The sequence below is a fragment of the Aquarana catesbeiana genome, linkage group LG06 (genome assembly GCF_042186555.1).
Source record: "Aquarana catesbeiana isolate 2022-GZ linkage group LG06, ASM4218655v1, whole genome shotgun sequence".
NCBI lineage: Eukaryota > Metazoa > Chordata > Amphibia > Anura > Ranidae > Aquarana > Aquarana catesbeiana.
Genome location: NC_133329.1, coordinates 33,163,271 through 33,190,451, shown reverse-complemented (window position 1 = coordinate 33,190,451; position 27,181 = coordinate 33,163,271). Strand labels below are relative to the sequence as shown.

Sequence of the window (27,181 nt, the reverse complement as noted above, 5' to 3'; positions counted from 1 at the left end):
CTGTGGGTCACATGCTCAAAGGAAGTCTGGCTGATGGGAAAAGAATGACAGATGAAGACAGCATTTAGAGGCTGATGCAGCTCAAGAGCTCTCCCCTCTGGGGAGGGGAACGTGCCATGTGGGGAGGAGAAATGGAGGAGACATCAGGAGGAATCTGCAACGTTTAACAGGAGGAGACTGCTACTACCAACAGGAGGAAGACTGGGTGTTCAACATTCTGTGGCAAGCATGGACTGTTGACAAGGAGTACAAGTGTGTGGAAACCCAGGGAAACAGTATTTCCAAAGACTTGGGAAAACCCAATCAGTCAGCCTAAGAACTTTATTCAGAGTATCGTTCTTTGTGCATAATTTGGAAGTGCTGTACGGTTGGGAAGTAGTAGTAAACAGGAGGGAGAAGATATGCAGGCCATTACAGGAACCAAAATTATAAATGCAGCTCATACTTCTTGAGGATCTAGATGGTACACTACTCACATTCTTTTCAGTGATGCACCAGTGGAAAAGAATAAAGTTTCACGTTTATTCGTTGAAGACTGTCTGCTGTGTCATCAGTTTAAGGGAGGGGGGGTGATAGAACCACACTGGCGAAAAGGAACAAACTACCCAGCAGCTCCTACGGGGGTAGTGTGCTACATTTATTTAAATTTTTTTTTCCTGAAACTTCGCTCTTAAAGTGAAGGTGCGTGCTATATGGCAATAAATTTGGTATATCCAAATAATATGCCTGAGCTCATCTCTTTACTCACACACAGCCATAAAGGCAAGAGAATTCTTGTTGGGCAGTGTATTAGTGCTTGAACGAACAAACTTAGACCAAATTTTAATGGTTCAAAGAATGTCAGGCAAAATGGTCGGCCCTCACGCATGTTCACTTCATCAAATCTGACCCTCTTTGAAAAAAGTTTGGACACCCCTGCCGTAGAGCAACTCCTCACTCTCTTCTTGCTGGCAGATGGTTATCAGTCAGTTCTCAATCAGGTATCATCCCATAAAGTTCATCTCATTAAACCCAGTAGTCCAAACAGTATGGTCACCTGCTGATTGGCACCATCCACAGGCAGCTTAAGGTGGTTCTTCATCTTTTGTCTCTCTCTTTTTCTGTCTTGTAGGTGACCCTGTAGCCTAGGCAGCAGCAAACTATGACAACTTGCTGTCCACTTGCTTTGATCAGTTGTAGGGTAGTGTGCTGTCCTTTATCTTCTTACCAAAATATCTTTATGTTGTTGTCCTACTAAAGCTAATGCTGCAATATAGAGGATCTGAGATCCATATTTGCATACTGATATTTAAAGGTGTGGTGAATGCAGCTTATTAATGATGGGATAAGGAGTTCACAGAAGGAAAATACATCAGGTATGTTTGCATGTTTTCATCTGAGCGTTTCCTCATTCTCCTCAGCCAGGACACGCTCAGATGAAGACATGCAAATACTTGATGTATTTTCCTTCTGTGAACTCTTCACATTAATAAGCTGTATTCATGACTCCTTCTTTAAAAATCATCAGGCAAATATGGATCTTAGATCTTCCATATTGAAGCATTATCTCTAGTAGGTATATTCTGATAAGGGACAGCACACTACCCTGCAACTGGTCGCAGCAACTGGAGGGAGTGGACAGCAAGTTGTAGTTTTCTACTGCCAAGGCTATGGGGTCACCTACACGACATAGAGAGACACACAAAAGGTGAAGAACCACTTTAAGCTGCCTGCGGATGGTGCCAAGTGAGCAGGTGATCACACGGTCCACTGGGTTTAAAGAGATTAACTTTCTGGGGTGATGCCTGACTGAGAACTGACTCATAACCATCTGCCAGCAGAGCCAGACAGGCCTACCGGGATAGCGGGAAATTTCCCGGTAGGCCGCTGGCCGCTTTGAGCTGTGTCTGTGACCGCTTCATATTCTGGAAAGCTGATGATCCACCTCTAAAGGTCTAACAGCGGCATGCAGTGTTTGGGAGTCACCGCCATTTAGTTGTAGCCACCGGCTCACTGTTGGAAACGCGACAGTTTCTGCGGCTGTAAAGGCTCTCGGCCGCGTGGCATTGTGAGAATCTTGAGAAGCCTGAAGAGCTTGCAGGATGCGGTAAAGTAGTGAGGGCGGCTCTGGTTAAGGGCTCAATTCCTGGCAGGCATGTGGAGCACTCAGCTTATGTGGCCATCTTCATTGGTAGTCACCACCCCCCCATTTCAGGGAACTATTGAAGGAGCATGGAATTCAAACTCAAATTGGGTCTTTAAAATCAGTAAAACAGGCATTTTTTCTAGGAGGATTAAAGAAACAAAAAAGAGCCACCATCTCCTAAAATGCTACCAGATGTCCTTACCTACCCTAGGGAGAATAACTAAAAAAGCTATACGTTCAAAGACTTTCAATGCTTAGCCACTTAGCATATTAAAATAAAAGCATATTAGCATATACAGTACAAAATATGTATGTACCTATGACCACCTCCTGCACCATGTCTGCACAGCCTATGACCACCTCCTGTACCATGTCCAGGGTTGCCACCTGTCTGGGATTCACCCACCCGGACAGTCCAGGTTTTAAATCAGGTGTCCAGGTTTCAAGTGGACTGAATCCCGGACACATTATTCAGACCGGGCTGTTTTCCCCAAGTAACCAAGATAGTCACACACAAATCTGTTACCGGAGCTGCGGGCGGCTGTCTTTGGGCAGGTTCAGCATCGCTGGGGGGGCAAGGCGATGATGTCAGCAAGAGCAATTTGGCCACACCCACTGTTCGCTGTGGCACGCTATGTGCACCACAATACTACTCACCTTTGCGGCACCCAAAGGTGTCCCAGGCTGCTAAAGTGTTCAGGTTTGGCTTGAAGAAAAGGTGGCAACCCTAACCATGTCTGCACAGCCTATGACCACCTCCTGTAACATGTCCGCACAGCCTATGACCAGCTCCTGTAATATGTTCACACAGCCTCTGACATCTCCTGTACCATGTCCGCACATCCACCTCCTGTACCATGTCTGCACTTTTTACTTTTTTCTCTCCTGTAAGAGTCAATATGGGAAAAAGGTGTCTCCTCTCCACTAATGCTTTATCACCAATCCTTGTTTCTCTATAAACCCCAAATTTTCAAAATCCAAACGTCATTGGGACAGAAAGTGAGGTGAAATCTTCTGAACAGGGGCACAGACAGCAAAACAAATGCTACAGGGGTGATGATAACCCTTCCCTATGTTATCCAAAAAGCTTAAAAATAGATTTTTTGGCTGGAGCTACACTTAAAAAATGTACCTGTTCCAAATTACAAACAGATTCAACTTAAGAACAAACCTACAATCCCTATCTTGTTTGTAACCCGGGGACCGCCTGTATACTGCTGTTCAGAGTATATAGGGCTTGGGGGCCCCACGCCTTTTCTTTTTTTAATTTGGGTGCGGGGTTCCCCTTAATATCCATACAGGACCCAAAGGGCCTGGTAATGGGCTGGGGGGTTACCCATGCTGTTTTCCTCAATAATTTTCATCCATATTGCCAGGACCCGACATTGTATTATAGCCGCAAGTAGTTTTAAATGACTGTTATTCCTTTAGAAATGTCATTTTGTGCAGGGACTGTTCTAAACATGTGAAATATGCGCCACTTTACAGCATACTATAGACACCCCCAGGTACGATATTTAAAGGAATATTTCACTTTTATTTTTTCACTTTAAGCATTATTAAAATCACTGCTCCCGGAAAAATGGACCTTTTTAAAACTTCCTTTTGCATTGATACATGTCCCTTGGGGCAGGACCAGGGTCCCAAAACCCTTTTTAGGACAATAACTTGCATATTAGCCTTTAAAATTTGCACTTTTGACTTCTCATGTTCGAGTCCCATAGACTTTAATGGTGTTTGAATGTTCGCGCAAACTTTCGGTCCGTTCGCATGTTCTGGATGTGAACCAAACCGGGGGGTGTTCGGCTCAGTATTATTTTTAGGAAAAGTGCCATCTGTGCTCATTAAAATGTATCGATGAGCTCCAGTCATTGACTTTGCCTAGGCTGAGATGATGTCATCAGTCTTTTGCAGGCTGGAGTAAGAATTTCCTCGGTACCCCCCCCCCCCCCCCCCGCAGTGATCAGACTGAACATTGTAACTTTGTAACAAATCACAAAGTGAGAAGCTGCAGCAGTGGCTGACCTTTTTCAAACATAAGTGGGCAGCACAGTGGCTGAGTGGTTAGCTTGGCTGCCTGGCAGCACTAGAGTCATCAATTCAAATCCCAACCATAGCACCACCTGCCTGGAGTTGGCATGTTCTCCCTGTGCCTGGGTAGGTTTCCCCTGGGTACTCTGGTATCCTCCCACACTCCAAAGACATGCTGGTAGGTTAATTGGCTCCAATTTAAATTGGCCCTAGTACAGTCAGGTCCATAAATATTGGGACATCGACACAATTCTAACCTTTTTGGCTCTATACACCACCACAATGGATTTGAAATTAAACGAACAAGATGTGCTTTAACTGCCGACTTTTAGCTTTAATTTGAGGGTATTTGCAAATACCAAATCAGGTGAATGGTGTAGGAATTATAACAGTTTGTATATGTGCCTCCCACTTTTTAAGGGACCAAAAGTAGTGGGACAGATTAACAATCATCCATCAAACTTTCACTTTTTAATACTTGGTTGCAAATCCTTTGCAGTCAATCACTGCCTGAAGTCTGGAATGCATAGACATCACTAGACACTGGGTTTTATCCCTGGTGATGCTCTGCCAGGCCTCTACTGCCACTGTCTTCAGTTCCTGCTTGTTCTTGGGGCATTTTCCCTTCAGTTTTGTCTTCAGCAAGTGAAATGCATGCTCAATCGGATTCAGGTCAGGTGATTGACTTGGCCATTGCATAACATTCCACTTCTTTCCCTTAAAAACTCTTTGGTTGCTTTTGCAGTATGGTTCAGGTCATTGTCCATCTGCACTGTGAAGCTCCGTCCAATGAGTTCTGAAGCATTTTGCTGAATATGAGCAGATAATATTGCCCGAAACACTTCAGAATTCATCCTGCTGCTTTTGTCAGCAGTCACATCATCAATAAATACAAGAGAATCGCTTGGCCCAGACGGGCTACCCTACTTTTACTATAAGACCTTCCTGGATATACTGTCCCCTCACCTGCTGACTCTTTACGATTCCCTACTCAAAGGTCAACCCCCTCACCCCCATTTCTCCCACTCCTACATTTCTGTCATCCCGAAACCTGGTAAGGATCCCTAAACTCCAGATAATTACAGATCCAAAGCCCTTCTAAATTCAGATTATAAAATATTTACAAAAATCCTTGCATTCAGACTGTCTAGACTTATCCGTAAATTGATCAACAGAGACCAAGTGGGTTTTGTCCCCGGGAGGCACGCTGGAGACAACACCCAAAGCACTATAGATTTGATCGATTTACTTGACAGGTCTTCTTGTCAGGCCCTTGTCTTAACCTTTTAGGGGCCTTTTTTTTAAGAGCCTTAGAGGCTCTCTACTCGAAAGTCACAGCTCAAGTTCCCCATGACGAATGGGACTCAGCAGGGTGTCCTTTATCACCATTACTTTTTATTTTTTGTCTGGAGCCCCTAGCCGAGTCCGTCCGTTACATCCGGACATTCATAGGGTGGTGATGCGAGGGGGGGAATATAAACTATCACTCTTTGCAGATGATATACTGCTGACTATCACTAACCCACTGTTATTGATCCCATCACTACATAATTTACTTTCCTCCTTTGGTGCCATTTCAGGTTATAAGGTAAACACCTCCAAAACTGAGGCCCTTCCGATTCATATTCCGCCCTCTTTGCTATCCCAGCTCAGGGACTCCTACCCCTATAGGTGGTGCACTGACTCCCTCAAATACTTGGGTGTCCTCCTTATCCCCTCCTACTCCTCCCTCTACTCTATAAATTACCCCTCTCTGATCCTTGAAATTAATAAATCCTTACAAAGCTGGGCAAAACTCCCCCTATCCCTTCTGGGTAGGATTGACGTCCTAAAAATGTCTATTCTACCTAGGTTACTAAACCATTTTGAGACACTACCTGTTGCAATTCCTATCCCCCAACTTAAAATGCTTCAGAGGAGCTCTCTTAAATTCATATGGAATAATAAAGCACACCATAGAGCGAGTTTGGTGGTTTTCGCTAAAAGATCCAGGGGGGGTTTGGGAGCACCGGATATTATTAAATATTATTATGCTTCACATTTAACCTCCCTGGCGGTATGATTATTTCTGATTTTAGGTGCTGAAAGCGGTACAATTATTTTGCACAGAAATTTGGCGTTTTATATTGTAGGCCTGTAATTCTTAGGAATAGTTCACTTAAATCTGTCCAAACAAGAGTCTAGTAGACATCCCGGGTATGATAAAGTTTGAAAAACAAAATAAAAAATTATAATATAATAAATAACTATAAATAATTATAACAAATAATAATATAATAATAATAAAAATTAGGGTTGTCCCGATACCACTTTTTTAGGACCGAGTACAAGTACCGATACTTTTTTTCAAGTACTCGCCGATACCGATTACCGATACTTTTTTTTTAATGTCACGTGACAGTTTTTTTTTGCTATTTTTTTGGGGGGGGGGGGGGGTGAACGTTGTATGTGTGTGTGTTTTTTTTGTTTTTTTTTACAATTTTTATTTTTTACAGTAATATTTTTTTATTCTTTATTGTTTTTTTTTTTTTTTTTTTTTTTAATCAGCCCTTTTGGGGGGCTTTGGTGAGATATCAGGGGTCTTAACAGACCTCTGATATCTCCCCCTTGAGACAGAGAAAGAGAGAGAGGATAGAGATTCCCCAGTCCCTTTCTCTGCAGCGTCAGCTGCACTGAGAATGAATGGAGAGAAGACAGCGGCTTCTCTCCATTCATAAACTGACACATAGTAATCACAGGAGATTACAATGTTTCAGTTATGTGAATGGACAGAGTCAGCTGACTCTCTCCATACACAAAGGAAGGAGGGGGAGGACGGAGGAACGGAGGGGGAGAACGGAGGGGACAGATAAGGAGAGAAGAACAAAGGGGGAGTACGGAGGGGGACAGATAAGGAGAGAAGAATGCAGGGGACAGCGGAGAGGCACAGAGGAACGGAGGGGGCATGGAGGAGGATGCAGTGACATACAGCGGTGAGCGATCACTGCTGTATGTCACTAAAGCTGGTGAAAGCCGCTGGGGGAGAAGCTTGTAACTCCCCCACGCGCCGATCACAGCTGACAGTCCAGGTATCGGCGGAAGCATCGGGAGCATTTGCCCGAGTACAAGTACTTGGGAAAATGCTCGGTATCGGTACCGATACCGATACTAGTATCGGTATCGGGACAACCCTAATAAAAATTATATAATAATGTAATCAAATCAAAAACACTGAAATTTGCTCAGTTGCAGAATTGTCGCTTTTGTTACTTTTAGTGTTTGGTGACGGATTTCCCCACAAATCACTATCGATCAATTCTGCGAGTGATTCTAATTTATTATCGCTTTTTTCTAGCTGGTCTAAAAGCACTTTTGATGTAAAGAGACAGTTTTGGTTGCTATGGACAATCTCCAGTTTCCTGGCAGAAAGAACAGTTTTATATATATAAAACTGCATGCAGGACACTGGGCAGACCACTAGGGACCAAGGGGGATGTGTAGTTATTTGATACAGTACTGTAATCTGTAAGATTACAGTATGCTGTATCTATACTGTGTGTTTCATTTTTGAATTTACCGCCGAACTCCGTCCCCGTGCGTCGCAACGCTCGCAGGGAACGGAGCTCGGCACTGTGAATCGAGCGAGACACAGCGGCTCGCCGATCACAGCGGGGAGACATCGCAGGATCCAGGGGACAAGGTAAGTATGCTCTTCCTGGATCCTGCGATGCAAGCCCGAGTCTGGCTCGGGGTTACCGCTTTTGGTATGAAAAATCCAACCCGAGCCAGACTCGGGAATACCGCCAGGGAGGTTAAGGGTCATTGTCTCATGGTCCTCTCTCCACGCACCTAATCACTGGACTGCTATCGAGAAAGGAGTGTTATATCTGGTACACCCATGCTCTTTAGCTTGGTCTCCCTCTCCCTCCTTGGATCCCATTTATAGGCGCCAATGTACTGCTCCAATGAATTTTAATTTAGATATCTGGGGTAAATGTCTTAAAACCTTCCCTCTTATCTCACCTTGCCCTCCTCTCATGAATGTGCTTTTCAACCCATCCATTCCAGACAGTCTGTCCTTGGGCAGGGTATTCCCTTGGATAAATGCTTCTTTGTTCCAGCTTCAGAACTTAGTCCACACAATCTCATGCAGGTTGCACAGTTTTGATACTCTGCGTGAGAAATTTGGAATCCCCCCACATCTTTTTTATTTCTATTTACAGATTAGGCAGTTTTTCCACTCTCAGTCTCCGCTCTTGATCTTAGATAAACCCACTCCCTTTGAGTATCTGGGTGCTCAGGGTCCCCAACAACTACACCTAATATCCTCTATACACCATATCCTCCATGAGTCAACCCCTCTCACTGAAAACACACATCTATATATGAGAAGATGGCCTCATTTAATAGGCAGTCTATTAGCTCCCAGATGTGGGGCAGGATCTGGTCCTCCACTTTTAAGTCCTCAAAATGTGTCCTACATAGGGAAATGTCCATCAAAGTGCTCATGTTTTGGTACAATGTTGCATGATCCAGCCCTTTTGGCATGAGGTAATGCTATTAATACACAGGGTGGTGAATGTGTCCCTCCCGCCTGATCCCCTAAATGATCATTTAGGCCTTCCTTTCTCAGGTGTTCCAAAAAAAAGATAATAGGCTGATTTCATACATCCTCCTATCGGCCAAAAGGCTCATCCCATTATGTTGGTTGTCCAACACACCCCCCTCTATGTTCTAGGCTTTTACAACTAATAGCTGAGATTCGGAGGATGGAATATTTGATGGCCTCTGTTCATGACAATATTCTCCAGTTTAATAAAATCTGGGAACCCAGGGAACCCTGGGACTGGGATTGGAATATGGTACATCCTTGCTAACCAGTACGTCATAATTTACTTTGCCACGACTTACGCTCTACACACATACTTGGTTTGATTGTAGCCGTATTAGTGCAATTGTGACAGAGAAAATTGAGTACTGTCCGTGATACTTTTTTTATTTGCACTAACATACAATTTTTCAGGACAAGCTTTCGGGGTATGTCCCCTTCTTCAAGGTCCAAGCAGTATTCAAGCAGTACTCTACACACAGATAGGTACCCTTTTTGAGTTTTCTATTCCCTAATATATACCATAAAATTTCTTTGTCTTTATATTTGACCTCGGTAATGCCTATTGTTGCTTCCTACGAGTTGCTCCTATCTTCTGATGTGATTTACAGAACACTCTTGTGCTCTGTATACACGGACATTTGTTATTTGTACTTTTATATCTTTAATTACAATTCAGTTATTTGTATATGCTGTCTATTTTTGAAAATTTTCAATAAAAACTACAATTTAAAAAAATAAAAAATACAAGAGAACCAGTTCCATTGGCAGCCATGCATGCCAATGCCATGACACTCTTACCACCGTGCTTCACTGATGAGGTGGTACGCTTTGGATCATGAGCAGTTCCTTTCCTTCTCCATACTCTTCTCTTCCCATCACTCTGGTACAAGTTGATCTTAGTTTCATCTGTCCATAGGATGTTGTTCCAGAACTGTGAAGGCTTTTTTAGATGTTGCTTGGCAAACTCTAATCTGGCCTTCCTGTTTTTGAGGCTCACCAACGGTTTACATCTTGTTGTGAACCCTCTGTATTCACTCTGGTGAAGTCTTCTCTTGATTGTTGAGTTTGACACATACACCTACCTTCTGGAGAGTGTTCTTGATCTGGCCAACTGTCGTGAATGGTGTTTTCTTCACCAGGGAAAGAATTCTTCGGTCATCCACCACAGTTGTTTTCCGTGGTCTTGAGGGTCTTTTGGTGTTGCTGAGCTCACCGGTGCATTCTTTCTTATTAACCACTTCAATACAGTGCATTTTCACCCCCTTCCTGCCCAAGCCATTTTTCAGCTTTCAGCGCTGTCGCACTTTGAATGACAATTGCGCGGTCATACAACACTGTACCCAGATGAAATTGTTATCATTTTTTCCCCACAAATAGAGCTTTCTTTTGGTAGTATTTGATCACCTCTGCGATTTTTATTTTTTGCGCTATAAACAAAAGAAGAGTTTTGAAAACAAACACAATATTTTTTACTTTTGCAATAATAAATATCCAATTTTTTTTCTTTGATACAAATTTTTTCCTCAGTTTAGGCCGATATGTATTCTTCTACATATTTTTGGTAAAAAAATTGCAATAAGCGTATATTGATTGGTTTGCGCAAAAGTTATAGTGTCTACAAAATAGGGGATAGATTTATAACATTTTTATTATTTCTTTTTTTTTTTTACTAGTAATGGCGGCGATCTGTGATTTTTATCATGACTGCGATATTGTGGCGGACATATCGGACACTTTTGACACATTTTTGGGACCATTCACATTCATACAGCGATCCGTGCTATAAAAATGCACTGATTACTGTATAAATGTGACTGGCAGGGAAGGGGTTAGCACTAGGTGGTGATCGAGGGGTTAACTGTGTTTGCTAGGGAGTGTCTCTAACTGTAGGGTGAGGGGACTCACTAGGGGAGGAGACCGATCTGTGTTCCTCTGTACTGGGAACACACCATTGGTCTCCTCTCCTCTGACAGGACCGTGGATCTGTGTGTTTACACACACAGATCCGCGGTCGTGCTGTGTTACCGGCAATCACGGGTGCCCGGCGAACATCGCGGCCGCCGGGCACACGCACCGGGAGCCCAGTGACACGGCGGGCGCACGCGATCGCCGGCGGTGGCGCGCACCCCCTGGTGGGCCGGTAAGGCAAGGCCATCATATGACGCCTGCCCGCAACGAGAGCTGCGCCGCCTGGCTGTCACTTGACAGCCGGCGGTCAGCAAGCAGTTAAGGATGTTCCAAACAGTTGATTTGGCCACACCTAATGTTTTTGCTATCTCTCTGATGGGTTTGTTTTGTTTTTTTCAGCCTAATGATGGCTTGCTTCACTGATAGTGACAGCTCTTGGGATCTCATATTGAGAGTTGACAGCAACAGATTCCAAATGCAAATAGCACACTTGAAATGAACTCTGGACCTTTTATCTGCTCCTTGTAAATGGGATAATGAGGGAATAACACACACCTTGCCATGAAACAGCTGTGTAGCCAATTGTCCCATTACTTTTGGTCCCTTAAAAAGTGGGAGGCACATATACATACTGTTGTAATTCCTACACCGTTCACCTGATTTGGATATAAATGCCCTCAAATTAAATCTGAAAGTCTGCAGTTAAACCACATCTTGTTCGTTTCATTTCAAATCCATTGTGGTGGTGTATAGAGCCAAAAAGATTAGAATTGTGTCGATGTCCCGATATTTATGGACCTGACTGTATGTGTATGTATGTATGTGAGCTAGGAACCTTAGATTGCAAGCTCCTTGAGGGCAGGGACTGATGTGAATGTGCAATATATGTAAAGTGCTGTGTAAGTTGATCACTCTATATAAGTACAATAAATAAAATACAGCAGAGAACTGCAAAAGTGGCAGGATTTACTTGACTGTGTCATCCCTGAAGCATGCAATTGACTTACTAAAGTATTAGAGCATGCTCACTTAGTACATAAGGTGATGCTGTATAAATTTTGAATACCCAATCATGTCCAAGGAAAATTTTAAGGATATGTGCTTGCACCTGATTGGATAAGTAAAGTGAACACAGCGTCACATTATTTACTAAGCAAAGTGAACATTCACTTTGCAAAGTGCATATTCACGTTCCTAAATAAACAGCTTCGGCAACATAGGAAAAGAGATTAGCATAATGAAAATACAATTTGTGTGTGTATATACAGTATTTATAGAGAGATATAAAGATCTATAAATAAGTATGTTCTTCTTTAAATCTTTTAGTCCGTGGATGTGGATCACGGAAGATAACTTCAAACCTTCCAGATGGCTACAACAGGAGGTATGTTTTGTTCTCAATTAGGATGAGCTTCAGTTTTGGGTCTTCTATTGATTGGAGGCTAATCCAGCAAATTCAAGGATCATGCTCCTCGAAAACAAATGTAACAATTTTCTCACCCAAATTCTTCATAACATTAATGCACTGCAATGGGTCAGCTGACTTGGAAGGGCCAATAATGGGGGCTTTGTTTTGTGCCAGACCCCTCACTATAAAGGGGGGTGCAGGGTGTTAAATAGGGATGAGCCAAACACCCCCCGGTTCTGTTTGCGGCAGAACATGTGAACAGGCAAAAAATTTGTGCGAACACGTGAACACCGTTAAAGTCTGGGACTTGAACGTGAAAAATCAAAAGTGCTAATTTTAAAGGCTAATATGCAAGCTATTGTCATAAAAAGTGTTTGACCCAGGGGACATGTATCAATACAAAAAAGTTTTAAAAATGTCAGTTTTTCGGGAGCAGTGATTTTAATAATGCTTAAAGTGAAACAATAAAAGTGAAAAATTACTATAGTATGCCTGTAAAGTGGCGCATTTTTCCTGTGTTTAGAAAAGTCCTTGCACAAAATGACATTTCTAAAGGAAAAGAAGTCATTTAAAATTGCTTGTAATGCTGTTGTGTAATGTCGGGTCCCGGCAATATAGATGAAAATCATTGAGAAAAACGGCATGGGTCCCCCCCCCTCCCAGCCCATTACCAGGATCTTTGGGTCTGGTATGGACATTAAGGGGAACCCCGCACCCAAATTACAAAAAAAAAAAGCGTGGGGCCCCCAGGCCCTATATACTCTGAACAGCAGTATACAGGCGGTCACCGGGTTACAAACAAAACAGGGACTGTAGGTTTGTTCTTAAGTTGAATCTGTTTGTAATTTGGAACAGGTACATTTTTAAAGTGTAGCTCCAGCCAAAAAATCTATTTTTAAGCTTTTTCGATAACATAGGGAAGGGTCATCACCCCTGTAACATTTGTTTGCTGCCTGTGCTCCTGTTCAGAAGATTTCACCTCACTTTCTGTCCCAATGACAATTGGGTTTTGAAAATTTTGGGTTATTAGGGAAACTAGGATTGGTGATAAAGCATCAGTGGAGACACCTTTTTCCCATATTAACTCTTACAGGAGAAAATTTTTCCTTCCTAGGGGTAGATTTCCTCTCACTTCCTGTTGTCTCCCTCCATTTGTAAGTAGGAGTCGTTTGTAAGTCGGATGTTTGAAAATAGGGGACTGCCTGTATATACTATAAGGCCTGCCCTATACACTCTGTGGAAAATTGGGCCTTAGGTGTTAGTGGTACCAGAACACTGTAAGCCCTCACAGTTACTCTTGGTGGGTGCTGGAACGGGCCCTGCTGTGAAATATTATATCAGGAATGGTGGTGGCACAACACTGTAAAGCCTCACAGATACTCTTGTTGAGCGCAGGAATGGGCCCTGCTGTGAAATATTAGAGCAAAAATTGTAATTACATGCCCCTGTTAAACAGATGCAGAAAAATTGGGCCTTAGGCAGTGGTAGTGTTGCCACAACACTGCAACCCCTCACAGATACTCTTGTTGAGTGCAGGAATGAGCCCTGCTGTTAAATATTTGATCAAAAATTGTAATTACATGCCCCTGTTAAACAGGGGCAGAAAAATTGGGCCATAGGCAGTGGTGGTGGAGCCCTGAACCAAAAATATTCTTAGAAGCTATCATCATGAAGATTGAGGAGGAATAGGATAGTCACTCAGCATAATAGGATAGTCACTCAGCATATACAGTCTTCAAGGGATCCCACATCCATAGAAAAATCAATCGGTTACATCAGCATCAGGTGCTTGGTAGCTGATGATCCAAGACTGATATATTTTTATGAATGTGAGCTGATCAACAGAGTCTATGGACAGGCGTACTCTGTGATCAGTTACAAAGCCTCCAGCAGCACTGAATGTGTGTTCAGAAAGAACGCTGGATGCAGGACAGGCCAGTAGCTCAATTGCATACTGAGCAAGCTCTAGCCAGTGGTCCATCTTCCAGACCCAGTAACCCAGTGGATGTTCTGTTGAAAAGGTCTCCAAGTCTGATCTTGCCCCTAGATATTCCTGCACCATGTAATTCAGACACTGTCGATGGTTACTGGAACCGATCAGACCTTGGCGCTAAGGACTGAAGAATTGTCTGAAGGCATCGGTCAGCCGGCCACCTTCTCCACCGCTCTTTCTGTGACTGAGCGAAGCATTAGCAACACGTTGTCTAGCACCATGAAAAATGTAACCTCCCAGGCTCGGGAAACGCATTGCACAAACTTTTCTGCAAGGCCTCCCGAAGATATTTTATCCTCTGCTCCCTCTGCGAAGGCTGGATAAGTTCTGCAACCTTACCCTTGTAACGTGGATCAAGAAGGGTTGCCAGCCAGTAATGATCCCTCTCCTTGATCCTTGATAGTACAAATCCTAGGGTCCTTTCGCAGGCTTTGCAGGATCAGGGAGGCCATGCAGCATAAGTTTGCAGAGGCATTTGATCCTGAGTCCCCTGGGTCACTAAGGATCACATGATCCTCAACCACCTCCTCCCAGCCACGTACAACTCCATGGGTTTCTGGGGACTGAAAACGATCCCTTGAAGACTGCTGCTGATGCTGAGTGTTATCCTCCACCTCCATGCTGACACAATCCTCCTCCTCCTCCTCTTCTTCTTCCTGTGTGATCTGCGGGCCCGCAGGAATACTATCTGGATAAAGGGGGGCCTTGAGAGGTAAGGAAGTCCTCCTCTTCCTCCCGCTGTTCTGCCTCAAGTGCCCTGTCCTTTAATCCACGAAGCATGTGCTCCAACAGGAAGACAAGAGGCAGAGACAGTATCACTAATTCATGCATTGTCGCTGCTCACCATTGTCGTGGCCTCCTCAAATGGTGATAGGACAGTGCATGCATCCTTGATCAGTAACCACTGGCGTAGCGAAAAAAAGCCAAGCTCCCCTGACCCTGGTGCCATACTCACACAGGCACTCATTGATGGCCCTCTGCTGCTTGTACAGCCGCTGCAGCATTGCCAACATTGAGTTCCACCTGGTGGGCATGTCACAAATGAGGCGGTTCTTGGGCAGGTTGCATTCCCTTTGAAGGTCAGCCAGCCGAGCACTGGCATTATATGACCGGCGGAAATGACCAGAGACTTTCCTGGCCTGCCTCAGAAGATCCTGTAAGCCCGGGTACCTGCTCAAAAACAGCTGCACCACCAAATTCAGGACGTGAGCCAAACAAGTGACATGGGTCAAGTGTCCCTTTCGGAGGGCGGAGAAGAGGTTAGTGCCATTGTCGCATACAATCATTCCTGGCTGAAGCTGGCATGGCCTCAACCACCTCTGAGCCTGCCCCTGCAGAGCTTACAGAATCTCTGCCCCAGTGTGGCTCCTGTCCCCTAAGCAGACCAACTCAAGCACCGCATGGCATCTTTTTGCCTGAGTGCTTACGTAGCCCCTTGAATACCTATGGAGCACCGCTGGTTCAGAGGACAAATCTGCAGAGGAAGAGGCCATAGAGGAAGAATAAGAGGTGGGGGTGGGGGAGAGAGCTGTGGCAGAATCATCACTAGCATTTTGGAGGTGTGGTGGCGGAACAAGCTTCAACAATACTGAACACTATGCTGCATCCTTCCCAGCTGCCAGCAGAGTAACCCAGTGCGCTGTGAAATAAAGGTAACATCCCTGTCCATGCCTGCTGGACCATGAGTCAGCGATAATATGCACCTTACTGCTGACCGCCCTGTCAAACAAGGCCAAGACATTGCCTTCCACATGCTGGTAGAGAGCCGGAATGGCCTTCCTTGAAAAGAAATAGCGTTTGGGAACCTGCCACTGAGGTACCGCATATTCCACAAATTCACAAAAGGGGGCAGAGTCTACCAACTGAAAAGGCAGCAGTTGCAGTGAGATCCCAGCTGATGAGGAGCAAGGAGAGGTCCACCTTGTTCTTTGATGTGTATCTTTTAAGTGCTGTTGCTAATGGACTGCATGGGAGGTATATCATATGTCTGGTCAAGCATGTGGTGCCAAAAGCGGCTGCTGTTTTGGCCACGATTGATACACTTCAGACATATGTTGCAAACAGCAAAGGTGCGATCCTCTACACACATGTCAAAAAAGGCCCACACCAAAGAACGTTTCAAAATATGCGGGGAGTCAGCAGCGTCCTGCACCTGCTTAGCTCTGCGGTGTAATGCAATAGGGTTGCTGCCCTTAAGCTGCCCACTAGAGGGCATCCTGCCTCATTGGAGATGTGCCTCCTCCTCCTCTCTTCTATCAGGCACCCAAGTAGAGTCAGTGACCTCATCATCCCCTCCCTCATCGTCACTGGAGCAAACTTGGCAGTATACTGCAGCTGGGGGAACATGACTGCCAGTTTCTTGTCCTTCTTGGGCACCCCCTCTCTCTAGACTCACGTTATTCCCTTCCTCAACCTGGGTACCATCACCGGAGCCTTCAAATCGCTGCACATCCTCCTGCAGCATGTAACCGACACTGTGGTTGAAAAGTTCGGGGGACTCCTCCGTGCATGATGGTGGGGTTGGGAAGGAGTGACTGTTGACATGCATCCGATAGAATAGGCCGCTTTGGCAGCTGCATTGGCAGGAAAACAACTGTAAGCCTGGGTGACAGAGGATGAGGAGGATGACAACAGATTTGTTATCCATTCCACCAACTCTTCTGCATGTTGTGGCTCAATAACACAGCCAGCTGAAGAAAAAAAGGACAAGCGTGCCCCACGACCACATGCTAAGGATGCACCATGTCCACGACCAGCACTGTTGACTGTAGACACAGAGCCTGCTTGCCCTCTTTTAGTGGTCTGTGAGTGTCTGCCTCTCCTTTGTGGCCTTATGGACATGCTGTAAATTTTGTTTAGCAAAACCACACCACACTGTATTGTGTACTGTGTACACCACCCAAAAAGTAGTAGCAACTGCACTAGGGGTGCACGGTACAGTGTACACTACCAGAATGGTAATAGCAACTATTGTGCACTGTATTGTGTACTGTGTACACCACCAAAAAAGTAGTAGCAACTGCACAATGGGTGCACGGTACTGTGTACAACAATAGAAGTGTAATAACAACTATGGGTGCACTGTATTGTGTACTGTGTACACCACCACGAGGCATACATTGGTTCTGTAATAGGCGGAAAGGCCAATCACATAGCTTCCACTTTGCGTGCTGCAGAGTCCAGAAGCAATTATAGTCCTAAACATATTTGTAAAGGACAGCACTGTGATTTATAAATGTGCCCTATTTTAAATATTTTGCCAAAAAAGACAAGAAGCACACAAAGCACTAGTCATTAGCTCATTGTTGCTAAACTTTTCCTCATTACTTACCATGTCATGCTCTGCATGGTGTCTCTGTGTGTAGGTGGCCATCTTGATTGAGGCAGGGCTTTGCTTCCTCTTGTTCGAATTCCCCCCTTATGACAGAATGAATAAAGCAGAAGCAGGAATATCATTGCACTGCAGGTCCCACATACAGCTTCCTCTCCTGCAATGAGAACAGTGAGCAGCACAGTAGTCACATCACCAAATCTCAAGCAGTCAGAGGCAGCGGTGCCTTAGATGATATTATACTGCAGTTATACAGCTATGAGTCTACAGAACTGGTGTGCCTGAGCAAAGGAAATGCACAGCTATTTTTTTAAGAAGAATTCCATTTAAAAGGTAGAATTTTCAGGGTACTGCTTGAGCACAGTCACCAATTCTAAATGTCCCTATTGGATAGCAAATTTTCACTTTCTAAGTTTAGGTCTATTTCGTTATTGAATTAATGTTCATTTTTTCTCATTACAGAAAAAGGAGAGGCCTTTAAAAACCTTGTAGTCCAGCTGAAGATGGAAAGCTGTTTAGTTTCAAAGCTGACATTAAAGGCCATTCTAGATATTGGCCAACAGATCCCAAAGAACAATAAGCCCCAGAAAATAGAAGATGTACCCTGGTGTACTCTGAGGAAGATCATGGCTCTGGACAGTACAGCAAGGAACACTCTGTTCGAAACAGATTTGTCTGGCCTGGATGAAGATGATCCCTTTGACATTGATAAGTATGAAGATACACAAAATGCAAGTTCCATCCACCCCTTGGATATCCTCTGTATTCTCCTGCATTGTTCAGATTATTTTCTACAACAAGAAATTGTAAACAAAATGGCCATGTGTCAGTTTTCTGTCCCTCTATTGCTCCCCCCAGCTGGTAATGGGTCACCATGCATCTTCATGCTGTGGTCAATGAGAGACATTGTGAAGAAGTGGAGACCTCAGTGTTTAGCTGACAGTAAAGGGTTCAGAGAAGAAAATGTGGTGAATATTTCCATGCCAGTCATTTCCTTTGTAAGATTGGGGAAAACCAAGTTGTCAAAATCTAAAATCCTGAATCAAGTTCTTAATCCAGTCCAGCAGCATCACAACTTCTTCATCCATGACAATGTGGATGGTGGCAACATTGAGAGAAAAATATCTGATGGACTTGTGGAAATGTCCTGGTATTTTCCCTCTGGTAAATCTGATGTTTTTCCAGAACCGTGTGCAGTTACCAACCTACGTGGAGACCTAGAGTCCAATTGGGACCAGTTCACATTTCTAGCAGAAGTTTCATCAGCTATGTTTATATTTATTGAAACAATCGATGAGAGAGAATTCCAGCTGTTATCCAAATGCAGTCAGAGTGACACCAAGTTTTACATTGTTTTTACTCCGAATTCAGGAAAAAATATTAAGAAAGAGAAACATAAACTTCTAAGGGACCTTCTTCCTGTGTTAAGAATTGATAAAGCAAATGTTATCCTGAAGAAGAGGACAGAAAATGATGTTATGTTAACTAACAAAATCCAAGAAAAAATTAAACAAATTCTAGAGAGCACCTCCAAATATATTACACTGAAAGATTTACCAAGATATTTCAGTGGGCATCCTTTTGTGACAGATGAAAGCACTGATGAATACCAGAAAGGAAGAAACTATGCAGATAAAATCACTAGAGAAATAAAAGACGTGGCAGAGTATAAAATGACAACTATGAAATTACAAGGACATCTTTGGAAACAGTTGTCTGAAATAGATAAAGAACTTTGTAGAATGAAAAATCAAGGAGAGAAAGATGCAGATACGCATCAATGTGATCTCCTATTAAAGCGCAGTGCCCTTCATGCAAAACAATCTGAACATAAATTTCCCAAGGGTATAGAGCTTTTTACCCAAGCTTTAACTGATTTGTCTCATAAAGGGAGACAATATTTTCTAAAATGGATGAAATTTAACCTTGATGCAATAGCTAGAGACAATTTGTCTAAGCTGCAAGAAAACTACAAGGAGAAATGTAACAATCTGGCCCAAAACAAAAAAGAACTCAGGGACTTAGATCAGAAAATCTCTGACAGCTGTTTAGGAGTGGAACACTTTCTACGTGAAATGGGCCAGTTTTATGAAGCTGAATGCTCTGTAGCAAAACATAGAGTAATTGACCAAAACAAGAAAAATTTTGTTGACCTTCCAAGAATAGCTGCTGATCTTCTGTTGGATGGGTTTCCATTAGAGCTGATTGATGGAGATGCCGCCAACATTCCTCTACAATGGATAAAGGATGTCCTTACTGAGCTGAACAAGAGAACAGGGGGGCAATGCAGACTGAGAGTGATAACTGTACTGGGAGTGCAAAGTACAGGAAAATCCACCCTCCTCAACACCATGTTTGGTTTGCAGTTCCCGGTGGCTAGTGGAAGATGCACACGAGGAGCCTTCATGACTCTTCTTAACGTGAAAGAGGACTTTCAGGAAAAGCTGGGCTGTCAGTTCATCCTGGTGATCGATACGGAGGGGCTGAAAGCTCCAGAGTTGACCTCTTTGGAGGGCAGCTATGAACATGACAATGAACTGGCCACATTTGTGGTGGGGTTGAGTGATATCACCATAGTCAATATGGCCATGGAAAACACAGCAGAAATGAAGGATGTTTTACAGATCGTGGTCCATGCTTTTCTTAGAATGAAAGAAATAGGAATGAAACCAAACTGCCAGTTCGTACACCAGAATGTCAGTGATGTATCTGCTAATGATCAGAACATGAGACAAAGAAAGTTATTACTAGAAAATCTAAATGAAATGACAAAGGAAGCTGCTAAAATGGAGAAAAAATATGGGATATCAAATTTCAATGATGTGATGAAATATGATCTAAATAAAGACAATTGGTACATTCCTGGCCTGTGGCAGGGAGACCCACCAATGGCTCCAGTAAATCTTGGCTATAGCTCAAATGTACATGCGCTTAAAATGTACTTATTTCAATGTATGGATGCTCAGAAATCTAAAAACAATCCTTTGAACATCTCTGATTTTATTACTTGGATAGAAAGTTTATGGAGATCGGTCAAACATGAGAAATTCATCTTCAGTTTTAGGAACAGCATGGTGGCCAAAGCCTACAATAAATTATCTGTACAGTATTCCTCGTGGGAATGGGATTTCTGTAAAACAATTCGCAACTGGATGATCAGTGAAGAAAATAACATAAAAAATCAGTCTGAAGATAAATGTGAAAGTAACAAAGAAGAGCTGCAGAGAATTCTTCTGGAGGAAGAAAACAAAATGATTGCATCACTAGAAAAATATTTTGAAAACACTGAAAATACTAATCTCATCGAAAGACACAGAGAAGACTTCAAAATAAATATACAGAGCCTGAGAAAAAGACTTGAAAGAAATGCTCTTAGCAAGTGCCATGAGGCTGTATGCATCCAGAAAGCGAAAATTAAGATCCAGGACATTCAAAAAAAATCTCAGGCATCGATTGAAGAAAAAATAACAAATCTTCTGCAAACATATAGACAGAATAATCATGAAGTAAGTGAACAAGAAAGACAACAGGAATTTAATTTGGTGTGGCAGAAGACGTTATCAGATTTGCAGTTTGAAGACCTTAACAGATATAATGTGGATCATTCTCTTCTTCACCTTCTCAAAAATGACATGAGCAGTAAAGGACCTCATATAAACGAAGCATTAATCAAGGTTAAAAGTTTAATTCAAAATGCAAAGAAAAGTCTTACAATGGATATACGGTATGTTGATTGTGCATATACCTCATTTCTGCAAAAATCAATATTTGTTCAGCAAGAGCTTTTAGGCAAGATTGAAGTACTAGCAGATTCCATCATTAAAATGAGTGACAAGTATGTAAAAGAGAAGATTTCTTCCTCCAAGGATTACAATGAAATGTACTCTAAAGAGCTACTACACAAGATCAATAAAAAGTTAAACAGTAAAGATGTAAAAAAGCTTCACTTTTCCTCAGAGTTTGAGCTGGATCTCAAACTTTTCATTTTTGGAAAAGCATCTCAAGCCTTCCAGAAGCTAAATGACAAGTTTATCCAAGAGAACGACCCTAAACTATGCCTTGAAAAACTTAAAGTTCAGTACATGTCCACATTTCTCAGTATGTTCCATAAGAAAAATCAACAATTGAGTAGAGCTAATCAGTTTTGTGAGCTGTGCTTGAAACCAGCAGTAAGGGATTATCTTTTCAAACATCTTGGACAAAAAATAGTGGATGAGATTTTAGGTGATCCAGAAACTGTCACATTTACTAGCAGAAGTTTTTTTCAGTATACTGTTTTGGAGGAGCTACTAGAAGAAATGTCATTCCAAAATTATGAGGAATACATAAATTCTTATGAAAGTTTTGTAAACAAATGGATCCTAACTCACATCATGAACAAATACTGCAACTCACCAGCTTTAGAAATCTTGCAGGGACATATTCTGTCATCTATTAACAAGAAAATAACAACAGTCCTTAAAAATGAAAGATGCCGGAAAAGTCAAACAGTGTCAAGTTTTTTGAAGAATTTTTGTGAACTCTTAAAAAAAGACTTAGTGATTTCACAGGAAGAGATGAAAGTCATCACTTTTCAACACACAGGGAATGTTGAGGAGTTCTCATCTGAAATTGAACACTACCTCAAGGAGACACAACGACAAATCCAATCAGAACTTAAATCTATGTCTCTGAGTTCTTTACTTCACACAGTGACTGTGAGACCTCAGGATGAATTGTTCAGGAAGGTGATTGGTTGTAGAATGCAGTGTCCCTTTTGCAAAGTCCCCTGTGAGCTCGGAGGTAAAGACCATAAGATACATGAAGCATCTATGCACAGATCACAAGGGCTAGGAAACTTCAAATGGGATGCTGATAAGAGCCTCATTGTTAGCATCTGTTCCACTCATGTTGTAGCTAACTGTGGATTTAGAAATGAAGACACAGAATGGGAATGGTGTCCATGCAAAGAATATAGTGAAATATATCCAAATTGGATTATTCAGCCAGATGCCAGTATTGAGAGCTCAGATTACTGGAAGTATGTCTTTGTGCAGTTTAATAAAAACTTTGCTGAACTCTATGAGGCAAAACCAGCTGAGATTCCGGTGGTCTGGAAGCGAATAACCAAAGAGCAAGCTCTTCGCAGCTTGAAGAAAGAATTTAACATTTCAAGCTCCTCTACAACAGTTTAAAGGTTTTAGAGTCATAAAAATCCAAGATAAAAATCCAACACATTTTGGGGGCTATAAAGTACACCCTTCAGTGCTAAAAATGCTGTTCATGGAAAGGTAGACTCAAATGGATTTTGCAATTGTGAAGTAAATAAAATTTGTAATAATATTGAGCCTTTGAGAGCATGCAACTTACCAGTCTTGTTTTATTTTGTACAGTTAAAGGGGTTGTAAAGGTTCGGTTTTTTTTTTTTAATAAAAAACATGTTATACTTACCTCCTCAGTGCAAGGGTTTTGCACAGAGCCGCCCAATCCTCCTCTTCTGGGGACCCCCAGCGACGCTCCTGGCTCCTCCCTGCATGGAGTGCCCCACGGAGAGACACATTTCACTTGTGCGGGCGCGGTCCCGAGTCCTGCGTCCATTGACACAGACAGCAGGACTCAGCTCTGCTCCCCAACTCCCACATCACTGGATTTGATTGACAGCCATTTGGCTCCCTCCGCTATCAATCTATCCAATGAGGACCCAAGGAAGTGGCTGGAGCTGCTGTGCTCCTCCCCATCGCTGAAACGATCAGGTTCAGGTAAATAAAAAGGGGGGCTGCTGCACTACAGAAGGTTTTTCACCTTAATGCAAAGAAAGCATTAAGGTGAAAACCCTTGAGGGTTTACAACCACTTTAAGGTAGGGTTTAAATCCCTATCAGGTTTTTACTTTCTATTACAAAGATTTCTTCTTAATTACTGTCCTGATGACAACGAGCTCACCAAACAGGAAATGAGGAAAAAACACAGATAGAAATTAATAAATTGAAATTGGAGATTTTCCCTTACTTCCTGTCTGAGATTTTCAGGGAGTGTCAGATAACAGTAAAAACCCAAAAGAGTTCTTATCATTCCTTGCCATATCCAAATGGAAATAAAATGTTTGATTGGGCATTCAGTTCCACTTCAGAGTTTCTTAATCTACATGAATTCACCATTTCATCATGAATGAGGATAAGCTCAAGGTTTGATCCAAGCAAAAGTTCAGACCCCACTTTGGCTGTTTGGGCATTAGTCTGACTGTTTTTTCCATGGGAGCTTAAAGTCATATATAGTAGCGGTATTTCTTCCCCTAACACATATGATAGCTTCCTTCCTGTCAAAGGTTTTTTAAGGAAGCAGCGGGTGCCATGTCCTTAGCAACCAGTGACATCACCCAGTCCCATACATTTACTGGAAGGGAATCCCCAGCCGTATAAACAAAGGGGCAGGAATAGTGCTGACATCACTCACCAAATATAGCCATATGTCACCCAGGAGACCCCACCCCTTTGTTTACATTTAACCTAGGGGCCTGGGAGAGGTCATTCAGTGAGAGTGAGCCAGTTTGATCAGCATCTTTCATCATGATTGGTGTAGATCAGCATCACTGGATGCCATGATTGGCAATGGATTTATATCTTGGGACTTTTTTTTTTATTATTATTATTAGACTTGCCAACAATTCTCTGAATCTATTTGCTGTTTGCACTTTGTTTGTGAATGAGCAGGGGTTGTATGTACCTCTCTTTTACATGGGGGCAGTATCTAGGGGCCTCCTTATCTTAAACAGAGCCAGGATTGTGTGGAAGAGTTCTTTGTCCTCATCAATATCATCAACAAGATATCCTCCAATTAACATCTATTCCAGACCCTCATCTATAGAAAGGGAATCCACAGCCACTTTTTTACAAACAGAAGTAAAGAAATTGGGAGCTGTCTCATTTGCCAACAATTTAAATAATATTTTTCTTCCATTTTTCAATAGGTATTTTTTTTTAAATGGTAATTTGTTTTTTGCATCTCACAAGTTTCCCAGGGCAGTCCCCAACCCCTGTGCTATTTGTTTAACAATTCCTCACCTATTAGCCTAGAAAATGACCATGATTGGTTTTTAACATTCAGCTCCTATTGGCTTGAATGCAGTTCGAATTTTGCACTTCAGTAAAGTTTGTGGAACCTCCCTCCAACTGTACTCAGATACGTCCAGCTCATCCATAATCATGAACATCATTTTAAACCCTGATGAAGAAGACAATGTATAGCTCCTGAAACATGTTGGCTTCCTATCTAGGATTTATATAAATAAATTAATCTATTACCACTGACTCTAAAATCATTGGTATTAAAATCTGATGTTTAGTTAAAAACAAATTCTGGGATAAAGTTGCAGTCACATAATTTGCCTTTAGTGATGTGTATCCCACACCCTGCTGATTGCTCCTTAATGTAGAAATGATCCCTGCAGTGACGCTGGGTCCTTTTCACAGCGCTGAACTTTCAGAGGTGCATGAGTTTCCTTGGCTCTAACATTGAAGGAGTCCATTCCTGCCCTCTCCTCCATTTACAGCAGCCCTTGTATTGTTTTTACAGAATGCAATACGTTTTGTGAACGGATAGGACAGGATCCTCTCTACTCACAGAACATGTTGCATTGTGTGAAAGCAAATCAAGATCTTTGGTGAATTGCAGAAAAGACAGGGGGGGCAGGCAGGCATCAGGACTCCATCAGAACTTCAATATATATGTTATTATAGGGGTGTCAAGAACCCCTAACAACCAACTCATTGTGAAGAGGACCCAAGATAAGACCCCATACACACTATTAGATTTTCTGCAGATTTTTGTCTTCAGATTTACTAAAACCATGTAGTGGAAGGGCCTGCCTGATTGCATACAAATTGAAACTCTTAAGGTTTGACCTCATATTATATGGTTTTGGTAAATCTAAAGACAAAAATCTGCAAAAAATCTAATAGTGTTTATGGGGTCTTACTGTAGAGTTAAGCTGGATACACACTATACAATTTTCTGTAGATTTTTTCCTTCAGATTTACCAAAACCATATCATATGAGGTCAAACCTTTACAGTTTCAATTTGTTTGTATTCAGGCAGGCCCTTGCACTACATGGTTTTGGTAAATCTAAAGGAAATCTGACAACAAAAGTTGTATGGTGTGTATAGGGTCTAATAAATGGGGATACACTTCATGTGACTGAACCCGCATCCCAGAAAAATATTTTTAACTAAACTTAAACTAAACGAAACCTCGACACAGGGACACAGACAGCAATAAAAAAACCCGACTCCATCCAAAATTAAAAGAAATGTTTTGTCTGTATATACAAATTGATTATATTTAGTAAGTGTAATACATTTTTGACAGACACATGCTCCAATTTCACTGTTGGTATATATTGTAAATTTTAATCCCAGTAAATAAATGAAGCTGTACAAACCAAAAGAACAAAATCAATAAAACATGTTGGTACTCATTTTCTGTCTTTGTTTTTAAAGCAGTTTGTTAGACTTTTTCCCATTTGATTTTCAGTTTCCATTAGTTTTCATTGAATAAACATTGGGAAACAAAGTACAAGAACATGTCATTTTTACAGTCTTATAAAGGCATATATTTGTGCAGAACATGATGTAAGTAAAAAATAATTGGTATACAGTTGTTAAAAGAATAAACAAATATAACCTCCCTGTCACCACCAGTCATTAAAAACCCTCCCAGGAGATAACCATTTCCACTGACATAACAGTAGGGAAGACAGTCATAGCCAGTAAATGGTAAAGTGCAACCAAAAATATAAAACCTGCCAATAGTAAAGATGAAACATGCCAGTGCCACTATTGTGTGACGAGTAAATAAAAATGCCATAAAGTTACATAAAGTTACTGAAGGATACTCATATATAAGAGTGTCAATTGTAAGAGAAGATATTTTGATTATAATGTCAAGAGAAAAGGAGAAAAAGAGAAAGAAAGGTAGAGAGAATTGTAAGTGGAATTCTTCCAGGATTTTAGCCGGGTTACTTATGAACCCCCCTGTTGCAAATCGATTTCAGTACAGGCGAGTAGATTTCAGTACAATCCCAGGGTCTCTGGGAGTCTCAGGTGGCTAGCCAACATTAAATTGGGTTTATTGCCCTTAAAATAAAATGTATTTTAAGACCAGTGGATCTGTTTCTCAGCTTTAAAGAAGACCAAAATGTTGTCATATCTGTTCCAACTGTTGTTTAGAGTGGGGTTCTGTTTATATTGTGCTGTGAGCAGTTGCAACTGGGACTCCAATTATATGTATGTGTTGAGCTATCCAGTATTTTTTCCTCTGTTAGGCTTTTTGTCTAAGGAAACCTTTCAACACCGCCTTATAGATGTTACAGTCCATGTAAGCCCATTCTGGGCTTGTAATAAATTCAAAGTAATCCCAATAAGTTTGTTGGATCTTTGGGATGAGGTCTGGGTCTCTCAAATGCAAATCATTAAGGGACCATCTATCGTCTCTTGATCTTTCTTTTAAAGAAAGTGGGGGGAGACAGATCACATCATGTATTGGTTGAATATCATGAGTTTTGGGGTAAAAGAGTACAAGGAAAGGAAATATGATCTGTCCTAGACCATGTTTATTGGGGGTGGGAAAAGAATGTGAAGTCTTCAGTTTTGAGATGTGTTTCGTGCCAGGCATTTGCCATGGTATATGATTTATTTATTTTATTTTTATTTATTTATTTATTTCAGGTACTTATATAGCGCCGTCAATTTACGCAGCGCTTTACATATACATTTTACATTCACATCAGTCCCTACCCTCAAGGAGCTTACAATCTAAG

At 42.1% G+C, this 27,181-nt stretch overlaps 1 protein-coding gene across 1 annotated transcript in view; it reads left to right on the top strand.

Annotated features, from left to right (window-relative positions):
* LOC141148285 (up-regulator of cell proliferation-like) overlaps positions 1-25,840 on the top strand; it is a 37,717-nt gene extending 11,877 nt beyond the window's left edge. Inside the window, exons 2-3 of the mRNA XM_073635575.1 lie at positions 11,982-12,039; positions 17,850-25,840. Coding sequence (XP_073491676.1) covers positions 12,024-12,039; positions 17,850-22,561 — 4,728 coding nt within the window. The 5' untranslated portion in view covers positions 11,982-12,023 and the 3' untranslated portion in view covers positions 22,562-25,840. The remainder of the gene's footprint in view (positions 1-11,981; positions 12,040-17,849) is intronic.
* Positions 25,841-27,181: the final 1,341 nt, after the last annotated feature.